This window comes from Physeter macrocephalus, chromosome 6 (assembly GCF_002837175.3).
Source record: "Physeter macrocephalus isolate SW-GA chromosome 6, ASM283717v5, whole genome shotgun sequence".
Taxonomy (NCBI): domain Eukaryota; kingdom Metazoa; phylum Chordata; class Mammalia; order Artiodactyla; family Physeteridae; genus Physeter; species Physeter macrocephalus.
The window spans coordinates 49,712,694-49,724,330 of NC_041219.1; the positions used below are offsets into that span (position 1 = coordinate 49,712,694).

At 62.9% G+C, this 11,637-nt stretch overlaps 1 protein-coding gene across 1 annotated transcript in view; it reads left to right on the top strand.

Annotated features, from left to right (window-relative positions):
* TBC1D22A (TBC1 domain family member 22A) overlaps nucleotides 1-11,368 on the top strand; it is a 299,657-nt gene extending 288,289 nt beyond the window's left edge. The window contains exon 13 of the mRNA XM_028491478.1: nucleotides 9,467-11,368. Coding sequence (XP_028347279.1) covers nucleotides 9,467-9,595 — 129 coding nt within the window. The 3' untranslated portion in view covers nucleotides 9,596-11,368. The remainder of the gene's footprint in view (nucleotides 1-9,466) is intronic.
* Nucleotides 11,369-11,637: the final 269 nt, after the last annotated feature.

An 11,637-nucleotide genomic window follows, 5' to 3' on the forward strand; every position in this document is an offset into this window, starting at 1 on the left:
GGTGGGGCGTGTGGGAGCCCCGGGATTGGTCGTAGACACGGGGGTGGGGCGTGTGGGAGCCCCGGGATTGGTCGTAGACACGGGGGCGGGGGAGGGGAGGGAGCCCCGGGATTGGTCATAGACACGGGGGGAGGGGGGCAGCCCCGGGATTGGTCAGAAGGTCAGCGTGTAGCCTGGTGCTTGGCACAAAGTGAACTCGGCCCAGGGCAGCTCGTGGGTGACCACTGACTCGAGGGACGGCCCTGGGACCTTCTCTGAGTGGTGACCCCCGAGGTTCATGTTCGCCCTTGCCTGTAGCAGCCGTTGCCACGCGGGGGACAGAGCCCGGCCTGCTCCTGCAGACGCTGGCGTGTGGCCCAGGGCGGGCTCCCGTCTCCCCACGCCAGCGGGAAGGTCCTGGCCGAGGGAGCAGACGGTGGAGGTGCAGAAAGGAGAGAGCCGCGGGCTGGACGGTCACGCAGGACTCCAGGACCATGTGCCAGACGTACGCCAGCCTCCCGGCTCCTGGTGCCGTGCCCGCCCTGTCCCCCACCCCCGGGGGTGCCCAGGGAGGCCCGGCCAGAGCCCCCAGACCATCAGAATTGCCCGGCAACCCGCTGCTGTCTGCGCTGCCGGCAGGTCGCCGCAAACCCGCTTCAGTGTAATTTAATCTCGGCTCCTTTTTTTCTTCCCTTTTACACATGTACTGACCAAGAACAGGTATTTTATGTTGAATGTGGATTCAAGCTCCAGAAGCCCCTGCACAGGCAGGAATACAAATGACCTGGCCTTGCACCGGCTGCGGGGCACTGGGTTTGGGCCTGGACCGTGACCTTTGACCTTTGGAGCGCGTGGTCCCTGGAGACTCGCCTGGGTGGGCAGGGGCCTGGGAGGCTGGCCACGCGGGCCCAGACCAGCGCATCTTGCTGCCCGGCACCTCTGAGGCGGTGACGCCCCCAGGGCCCGCCGGGTGTCAGGGGGATGATGGTGACATGGCGATGATGGACCACAGGGCCACTCCTGCACCGAGCATGGCTGAGTCACTGCCCCTCGGACCCTCCCGACCTGGAGGTCACTCCTGCCGCTGTCCCCGCTCGGCAGATGCAGCCTTGGCTCCCAGAGTTCCCGGCCGCCTGCGCGCTGGCGTTGCCCAGCCTTGAGGGGACAGACCTGCCTGCTGCACAGGCGCCGAGCCACCCAGGCCCTGGGCCAGGCTTCCTGCCTCCCCCGCCTCCGTCTCCTTGCCTGGAAGGCTGAGGATGTGGGAGTAATGCCCGAGGCCCCAGCCTTGCCCACCTCAGCCTGCGTGTCCCCACGGCGTCCCCAGGTGGCACCCAGGGCCACCCTTCCGCAGCCAGTCGGGGCTCCCCAGCGGCAGGTGTGCTGGCCGAGCTGCACAAATTGACTGTCGGAACGTGGTGGAGAAGTGAATTAAACCAATTAGGCCTGTCACCTGCCCATGTCAGCGCAGGGGTTGCTGTTCCGTCTTCTCAGTTAAGGGGAGAAGATAATCAGAGTTCGCAGCTGGGCCTTCAGCCCCGTCATGATTAATTCAGTCGTCTCTGCGCGTGGCCAGGCTGTAAACTTCTGGTCCCGGTGTGCTCTCCCACGTGCGCGGAGCCGGCCTTAACCTGGGAGCCTTGGGGTGAGTCCTGTGCCCGAGGGTCCGCAGAAGGGGGTGTGGTCGGCACCGTCGTGGCTGCTGGCCCGGAGCAGGGGGCTGTGTTGGGTGTAATCAGAGCAGCACTGTCCGCTGGAGAGGAACGCCCGCCACGAGGGAGACCTTCTGGGAGCCTCGCAGAAAGGGGAAAACCAGTAAGATTAATATTTTACTTAATCCGGTACATCTATAACATTATCTTTCAGGCTGTGATCAATATGAAAGTTAAGAAACATTTTGCAGACTTTTGTGAGGGAGGGGGAGGGAGGGGACATGTTTAGTTCGGGAGCCCTTGACATGGTCGTGTGATGGCGAGCAGCATACAAGTGCAGAGGGGGGAAGGCAGCCCCAGGACACGCAAGGACGGGGTTCAGGGACAGCTGGGGGTGGGGACACGGGTGCGGGTGACCCTGGCTCCAGGGAGGGCGGCCCCCGGCCCTGAGAGGCCTGGCAGGGGGGATGGGCGGTGAACTGCAGGCAAGGTGGGGCCAGGGGGGTCAATAGGGAGGACCAGCACTGGGGGGACACTGGACATGGGGAGAGGGCCACATGTGGGGAGCCACGTGGGCTGGCACCACCGGGCTGACGCCGTCCCCGCCCCAGAGCCTGGTAGGGGAGCCCCCGGGACGTGGGAGGCTGTGGGAGCTGCCGCTGGCCTGTGCAGGCAACACCCCCAGGGCTGGGGGGCGGGTTCAGATGGCAGCCTGCAGCAGTCCCCCCCGCCTCCCTCCCGTGACCCCCTCCTCTGGTTTCTCGGGGGGTAACAGCTGGCACCACCTCCAGGCTCCCGAGCCTTCTGCACGGCGCCTGCCCTCCGCACGTTTGGAAGGGGCGTCTCTGCTGCGTGTAGATAAACATGGGCCTGGGGCCTCTCCCCCCGTAAGTGGGCGTCCTTCCCGACCGGGCGTTCTCGAGGGGCCTCCATGGACAGCATCTCCATCTCTCCATCGCACCCCGTCTGCGACCAGCCGCCCATCCCTCCAGCCCACGAAGCGGACAGGTCCCTGCGGGATGGAGCCGGCCGTGCCGGGATTTTCAATATCCTCTGTGTGCTGATCAAACGCCTCTCAGCCGTGCGCGTGAAACGCAGAGCTCGCTCGATTGGGGCGCTCATGTCAAGCTTGTGTTTTCAGTACCCAAAGGTGTTTTCTCTTTAGAATCCCTTTTTTGGCAAAGAAATATGAAATTAATTGCAAGGAAGGCGCACCTCCCAGAGTCCTCAGAAGATCGCTCTCTGCGGTGTCACCTTCCATATCCTACCTTCTGGAGGGCTGTCACCAGCCAGTGGGTCAGCCTGGCAGCTGGCTGTCCATCCCGGCCGGCTGTCACCGTCCTTCTATTTTTAGCCCTGTTTGGTCCAGAACTTGACAAGATTTTCAAACTAATAACTGGATTGCCAGAGGAATCAGCTGTCACGGGACCATCTGGGAGGGAGGGGAGAGGGAGGGAGGCAGGAGGCAGCCCCAGGGGGCCCAGCACGGCCCTGACGGCCTCCAGCTGCCCAGCCCCTCCCGGAAGGTGTTAGGACCTGAGCCTCCCCACCTCCCCGCCACCCGAGACAGCAGGGGCTCTGTCTTCCTGGACGCCGGGGTCCGAATCTGGTGGGGACGCAGGATTGGGCGTGGCGAGTCGGGCCCCCCAGCGAGCATCCGCCTGGGAGGAGCATTGAGCTGGGCGGGCTGACCTTTAAAACCAGTAAGATTAATATTTTACTTAACCCGGTACATCTATAACATTATCTTTCAGGCTGTGATCAATATGAAAGTTAAGAAACATTTTGCAGACTTTTGTTCAGGCCAAGTATCTGAGATCTGGAGTGTGATCTGCCCACATCTCCACCGAGACCCCCACGGCGGGGGGGCAGACGGGGAGCCGCGTCGAGAGCCGCCAGCCAGTCACGCCTGGCCGGACCCCTGCGCAGAGCTGAGGGTTGTTCGCCTCGTAATCCTTTGTCTGGCCCCCGAGGGCAGAGCTGGCCGTGTGATGGCGCGTGTGCCCTGATGCAGAGGCAGGTGGAGGGAGGGGACCTGTCTGCCTTGCACCCAGAGCTGCTCTTCCCTAATCGCGCCTGGGAGGAGCATTGAGCTGGGCGGGCTGACCTTTGCAGGGCCGCCTTCAAGTCTGCTGAGCATCGGTTGAGTTCTGTATTCTTTGATCTCCTGGCTAAAGGGCAGACTGTTTGGGGCCGTTTTGATGACACACAGTGCCTTTTGTATCAGACGCCAGAATTGGACGATCCAGTCCACAGGCGCTCCTTGAAGCCCCCCCAAAAGGGTCCCACGCGGCTCCCTGGCCGGGGTCCTAGCCACAGCCCGTAGATCGACAATCGAGTGTGATAGGTTAAAAATAAGGGAAATAAGGGTGAACTTTTCATAGGTAATTTTCATACTAGGGCCTCTGGGGCCCTCCTGGGGCCGTGGCTGGTGCAGGAGGGGGGTGTGCCAGGGGAGCGGGACAGGGCCTCTGTAACATCATAGCCCTGCTTGCGCCCAGCATCCTTCTGTCCACCCAGGGGGCTTCCCGAGGTCTTATCCTCTGGTCAGCTCGCAGCTCTAGGAGGAGGGACCAGATCAGAGCCTCGGCTGTCTGACCTCCAGCCCAGGGCTGCCGGGTCCCCAGGAGGCGTCCTTTAAGTGTTGGGGGGACAGCAGGAGGGCACATTTGAGGGGGGCAGTCCCCTCTGAGCACATGGCCTCTCAGAGAGGCAGGGTCTTGCAGAGGTCAGGTTCAGGGCTCAGGAGGGTAGCCCTGGGGGAAGCAGCCCTCCCAGCGCCAGGCGTGAACTCAGTGGTCACTAAGATTCCTGGGGTCCCAGATTCCTCTTTCCCAGGTGGGGCGTGTGGGAGCCCCGGGATTGGTCGTAGACACGGGGGTGGGGCGTGTGGGAGCCCCGGGATTGGTCGTAGACACGGGTGACCACTGACTCGAGGGACGGCCCTGGGACCTTCTCTGAGTGGTGACCCCCGAGGTTCATGTTCGCCCTTGCCTGTAGCAGCCGTTGCCACGCGGGGGACAGAGCCCGGCCTGCTCCTGCAGACGCTGGCGTGTGGCCCAGGGCGGGCTCCCGTCTCCCCACGCCAGCGGGAAGGTCCTGGCCGAGGGAGCAGACGGTGGAGGTGCAGAAAGGAGAGAGCCGCGGGCTGGACGGTCACGCAGGACTCCAGGACCATGTGCCAGACGTACGCCAGCCTCCCGGCTCCTGGTGCCGTGCCCGCCCTGTCCCCCACCCCCGGGGGTGCCCAGGGAGGCCCGGCCAGAGCCCCCAGACCATCAGAATTGCCCGGCAACCCGCTGCTGTCTGCGCTGCCGGCAGGTCGCCGCAAACCCGCTTCAGTGTAATTTAATCTCGGCTCCTTTTTTTCTTCCCTTTTACACATGTACTGACCAAGAACAGGTATTTTATGTTGAATGTGGATTCAAGCTCCAGAAGCCCCTGCACAGGCAGGAATACAAATGACCTGGCCTTGCACCGGCTGCGGGGCACTGGGTTTGGTCCTGGACCGTGACCTTTGACCTTTGGAGCGCGTGGTCCCTGGAGACTCGCCTGGGTGGGCAGGGGGCTGGGAGGCTGGCCACGCGGGCCCAGACCAGCGCATCTTGCTGCCCGGCACCTCTGAGGCGGTGACGCCCCCAGGGCCCGCCGGGTGTCAGGGGGATGATGGTGACATGGCGATGATGGACCACAGGGCCACTCCTGCACCGAGCATGGCTGAGTCACTGCCCCTCGGACCCTCCCGACCTGGAGGTCACTCCTGCCGCTGTCCCCGCTCGGCAGATGCAGCCTTGGCTCCCAGAGTTCCCGGCCGCCTGCGCGCTGGCGTTGCCCAGCCTTGAGGGGACAGACCTGCCTGCTGCACAGGCGCCGAGCCACCCAGGCCCTGGGCCAGGCTTCCTGCCTCCCCCGCCTCCGTCTCCTTGCCTGGAAGGCTGAGGATGTGGGAGTAATGCCCGAGGCCCCAGCCTTGCCCACCTCAGCCTGCGTGTCCCCACGGCGTCCCCAGGTGGCACCCAGGGCCACCCTTCCGCAGCCAGTCGGGGCTCCCCAGCGGCAGGTGTGCTGGCCGAGCTGCACAAATTGACTGTCGGAACGTGGTGGAGAAGTGAATTAAACCAATTAGGCCTGTCACCTGCCCATGTCAGCGCAGGGGTTGCTGTTCCGTCTTCTCAGTTAAGGGGAGAAGATAATCAGAGTTCGCAGCTGGGCCTTCAGCCCCGTCATGATTAATTCAGTCGTCTCTGCGCGTGGCCAGGCTGTAAACTTCTGGTCCCGGTGTGCTCTCCCACGTGCGCGGAGCCGGCCTTAACCTGGGAGCCTTGGGGTGAGTCCTGTGCCCGAGGGTCCGCAGAAGGGGGTGTGGTCGGCACCGTCGTGGCTGCTGGCCCGGAGCAGGGGGCTGTGTTGGGTGTAATCAGAGCAGCACTGTCCGCTGGAGAGGAACGCCCGCCACGAGGGAGACCTTCTGGGAGCCTCGCAGAAAGGGGAAAACCAGTAAGATTAATATTTTACTTAATCCGGTACATCTATAACATTATCTTTCAGGCTGTGATCAATATGAAAGTTAAGAAACATTTTGCAGACTTTTGTTCAGGCCAAGTATCTGAGATCTGGAGTGTGATCTGCCCACATCTCCACCGAGACACCCATGGCGGGGGGGCAGACGGGGAGCCGCGTCGAGAGCCGCCAGCCAGTCACACCTGGCCGGACCCCTGCGCAGAGCTGAGGGTTGTTCGCCTCGTAATCCTTTTTCTGGCCCCCGAGGGCAGAGCTGGCCATGTGATGGCGCGTGTGCCCTGATGCAGAGGCAGGTGGAGGGAGGGGACCTGTCTGCCTTGCACCCAGAGCTGCTCTTCCCTAATCGACTGTTTGGGGCCGTTTTGATGACACACAGTGCCTTTTGTATCAGACGCCAGAATTGGATGATCCAGTCCACAGGCGCTCCTTGAAGCCCCCCCAAAAGGGTCCCACGCGGCTCCCTGGCCGGGGTCCTAGCCACAGCCCGTAGATCGACACGTGTGGCGTGTTTCCTTCCTCAAGATGCCGGCGCTGCCTCCTCTGAGCTACTGTCCTGGGAGGATTCCATTTCGTCTTGAGCTTGTTTGCCAGACTCCCTGGCGTTTCCCACGGATGGTAGTTTCTTCGGCACAAACGCCACTACTGCTGCCGTGACGTCACCACCCCCGCGAACAGTGATTGGGGGCTAGTTGAATAATCGCAGCAGCAGGTGACGCTCATCCTGTGCTTCGTACATTCTGGCACCGTTGGGAGCCCTCTGCGCAAATTAACAACCCAGAGAGGGAGGCGCGTTACTGTCCCCATTTACAGATGAGGAAACCGAGGCACAGAGAGCCGGGAGACCGGCACGGCTGAGTGGCGCAGGGCTGGATTTGAGCCCCGCGTTCAGCACCCTTTACAAGTGTGCGTGCCTTTAGCCGACTGTGCCCTAGCGACTGCTCACAGGTCGGCACCGCGTGCTGTGTGCTTCCTGTCGGTGACACGGGGACACGTGGACCTGTTGATGTCACGGAGGAGACAGATCACCCCATGACGTAGGTGAGGACACCAAGGATGTGCCTCCAGGGTTCTGTGGGGTCGCGATGGGGGTGTGCTGGGCTTGGACCCACCTCCTCTGTGTCTGGCTGTGTGCGGCCTGACTGCTGGGCTCACGGGAGCCTCTGCAGGGGGCCAACCAGACGGAGAACCTGGGGCCCTGAGAGGGGACCCCTGCCCACCTTCCTGGATGCCACTGTGTCACCATTTCGTCCTTCCTGGGAGGGACGAAAGAGATAGAGATAATCCTACTTTGCAGATGGTAACGTAGTAATTCCTCTCTCTGGAAAAGTGAAACTCTTTTGGCAAGAAGTCCCCAAAGCCGTAAACATTATTTGCTCTTGAACGTTGGAAGGCTCACCTCTTGGGACCTACCCAGAGGCAAAAGTCAGAGCGGGAAGGACTCTGTGGAAAACGTGTCCCCGGCAACAGCCCAGCTCAGGGCCCCGCCCTTCACCCTGCCCCGCTTCCCCCCACTGCCGTCACCCGCACGACGACGCCTGTGGCCCGGGTGGTGCTGGCGGGGCCTCCGCAGGGGACTGCCTGGTAAAAGGGACCACCAGCCATGATCCACATGCTTGTGAGGTGACATCCCGAGTGTCCAGAGGACAGTCAGACCACTCGTCATACCGAGACCCCGGGCAACCCGAGATTCGGGGCCGCTGCCCTCTGTGGGGTCGGGTGCTGCGGGCCTCCAGACTCCGGGGTGACCGTGACCTTTCTGGGGGCTGAGAACAGCAGGCCTCCAGGCTGCGCGGCGGGGACGGCACCATCGCCACGGTCCCTCCCGGCCACCGCGGACAGCACGTGCCAGCGTGGGAGGGCACGGTGACACAGGCCAATGGAGGGGGCGGCATGCCCCGGGCCGTGGCTTTGTTGCCGTGGTGGCATCTCGTGGACGCGGGAAGAAAAGAACCACGGGGACGCGACTTGTCTTTGATTCCTCACAACCTCGGCGTTGTGAGCAAACCTCCCTTTAACTTTTATTCTGCAGACGTGGTCACAGCACTGTTTACAGAGAAGTTAAGATGAAAAACGGAATTGCCCTCGCGGGCTGCTGGACCGGGCCCTCCCTGTCATCATCACAGGGGATGGCGGGTCCCCTGGGGCGTGACCCAGTGACAGCATCGTGACCGGTGGCCCTTTTCCCGAATGATGTGGCTAATAGATGAGCCGTGGCTCCCAGGTCGGAGGTGTCGCTGCCTGGCTCGTAAATAAGACAGGCCTTTTAAAAAAAGAAATCTGCATTTAAGGATGTGTTCGGCTGTGTCCCCTGCCTCTCGTAAAGGTCACCCGGACAGATTTTTCCTTCTTTAACATTGCAGGCTGCGGACCACCGGGCATTTCTATTCTCTCTCCGTCCACTGAACCTGGGGGACTAAATTAGATTCTGAAATTGAGTGTGCAGTAGAGTTGCTGAGTTACCGCAAACGGGAGGGTATTGCTTCTCACCTTGCAGGTAGCGAGGTCATGATAATATGAAGCCAAGTGGATTAAAAATAAAACCAAAGGTATTTATTTACGACCTGCTCAGAATTGGATTGGCATCCGTGTAAGTTGCATCTAATGGTGAAAGACTGCAGATTGACGTTGATACGTCCCCGGGGACGTTCTGCCAGTGAAGTCTGCTCCATGAATTCAGTTTAAAGGCCCCCAGAAATTGTCCAAAATGCGAAAGGAAACGGGACCGAGGAAGGGAAAGCAGCAACAGGGAAGCCGCACTGGCGGAGCGTCCCGACGCGTGGCTCTCCAGTGGGGAGTGGGGAGAGGGCCGTGCGCTGGGAGGGGCGTCGTGAGGACAGCAGGCCTGGCACAGGCCCCCGCATCACCGAGCGCCCAGGCACTGGCGGCCCCGGTGGGAGCCGGGGCCCTCGTCTCGATGGGGAACCCGGGTCCCCGAGGTGTTCAGCGGCTGGTCCACCAGCGGGACGCAGCATAGCCGGCACCGGAGCCCAGGCCTGGCTTCTGGGTCGGAGCCCCGAGGGCCCCCCGCGGCGGGGCTCTGGGCATCCCCGCCCGGATGGCCCTGGGCCCCAGAGTGCCGGGAGGCCGGGGGGCGTGCGTGCGGCCCTGGGAGCCTCCCGGGGGGCTTCCTCCTGGCTGCAGCGTTGGGGCCCTCGGGCTCAAGCTGGGAGGGGACACGATTCCCGGGGGCTCGGCGGCCCCCCCGGCTCACCACGCCGTGGGCCTGTGCGTTTCCTCGGGGCTCCTCCCGCGGGGGCCCCCTCCCCGGCACAGCTGGCTGCCCCGTCTGACCCAGGCTGTCTCTCTCCCCCCAGGAGCTGCTGCTCTTCCTCCAGAACCTGCCCACAGCCCACTGGGGCGACGAAGACGTCAGCCTGCTGCTGGCCGAGGCCTACCGCCTCAAGTTTGTCTTCGCGGACGCCCCCAATCACTACAAGAAATGAGCCCGGGCCCACCGCCGTGGCCTCCCCGCCCCGGGCAGCACGGCCCACTGCCGGCCGGCTGAAGGCCACGGCCAAGGAGAGGCCCTGCTGGAGCGGCTGGCCGGGACCTGGTCCAGGGCCTGGCGAGGGCCGGGCGGCCTCTGTTTTCTGAGATACCAAAGAGAGCCAGGGAGGGTCCCGGCCACGCGGGGCCAGAGAGGGGCCGGGCGTCCCCCTCTCCCGACCCTGGAGCATCCTTGCCAAACGCCCACCTCGTGGAGCCCCCGGCCGGGGCGGCCTGAGAGGCAGACCCTCTCCGAGCGGCCTGCTGTCCCGGTGCAGAGGGAGGTGGCAGCCATCTCCTTACATACTTGGAAATGTAAAAATGCTATTCTGTTGAGTGAAAGAGAATAAAACGTAGACAAAGTCATAAGTGAAACGTTGCACTAACCTATGAAATCTCTGTACTCTCCCAGGCCTCTGACAGCCGGCCGGATTTCTGTAACTTCGTCACTTTAACTTTGCCGCGTACTTGCTCCCTTGGCTCAAATGTGGCTGGAAGGCAGACGGCGAGCCTGGGGAGCCTCTGGCTGCAGCAGCTGGGAGCAGAGTGCGGCCTCTAGAAATTGCCTTACCTTCCATCCATGACCTCTGGAAACAGAGACCGGCCCGGCTGGGCTGTCGAGGAGGCTGCGCGGGCGGGAGCCCTTCTGCTGGGTGGTGCGGGGCTTCGGGCGGACGCTTAGCCTCCAGCCGCAGCCTCGCTCGCCTGGGCCACCTGGACCGGTGGGATCAGAGCCGGGAAGGACTCCGCTGCTCCTGTACCTGCGCCCACACCGTGGGGGCCGAGTGGCCCGAGCCCCTCTGCTTGCCGCGCCTCCGGGTATGTTGTGGACCTGATCGCTGCTGCTGTGTGTTGGTCACTGGGGCCGTGAGCCCAGCTGCAGAAGGTGCCAGACCCGCCCTGCCCTGGGTTCTGCTGGGGCCCGTCCTGCTTCCCCCACATTGCCCGCCCCGGCCAGAGAGCACCTGTCACGGGCATGTCGCCGTGGTGACGTGGACACCCCCGTGGAGCTCTAGGCCACGGCCACAGCCTCTGAGCCCTGAGCCCAGGACAGGCTCCTGACCTCTGCCCCAGACTTGCATCCACGCGCAGGCATCGCTTCCCACCCCCTGCCAGCCCTCCCGGGGCAGCCCCGCCACCAGCCGTCTTTGCACAGCTCAGGTGCCAGGTCGCCCAGAGGCTGTGCAGCCGAGGATCAGAATACAGATACACGCGTGTGATGGTACGCGTTCCTTATTTTTGGCTCGTTACGTGTGCGTGGGAATCAGCACAAAATACTGTGCAAATGTCAGAAGCCCCCCAGTCAGCGGAGGGACCTGCCTGCCTTAGAGCAGATGGAGAGCACCCCTACTGGCCGGTCCCTGCCCCCCACCCTGGCTGGCATCAGGGGTTCCTCCCCGTGTAAGGCCCCCTGGCCCACTGCTGCTTTCCGGCCGGGCGTCCACTTCCACGACGGCCCATCCTGCTTAGACCCCGGGCACTGCCCACCGCGGCTCGGGTAGTCTGTGCAGCCCAAATGCTGGGGACACGAAAGATGTCCCCTGGAGGCAGTTGATTTTTCACATAGGAAGCATCGACGAAGTCCAGTGAGGCTCTGTGCGCGTTTCCGTGTGTATGTAAACCTGGGGCTGAATGCAAGGGGCGTTGACGGGGTCCTTGGAGCCTGAGCCAATCAGTCTGAAGTGATCAGAGGCTGTTCTGTCCGGAATACAATGCGCGAAACACGGAATAAAGATGCAATGAAAATCCAGCCTTGGCCTTTGATTCAGGGGCTCTCCTGAAGGAGCAGGGTGCCCTGGCCGGGTGCTGGCTCACAGCTGGCTGTCTGGTCTGAGGCCGGGGGAGAGCTGAGAGCCAGGGGCACTGGCCCAGCCCTACAGCAGCCGCTGGAAAGTCCGAGTTCTGGGCCTTTCCATACAGGCCGTCTGCAGCGTGCACACAGTCTTGCTGAAGCCCATCAGGGCCTCGTGGGGAGCTGAAGGTGCAGGCGGGCCAGACT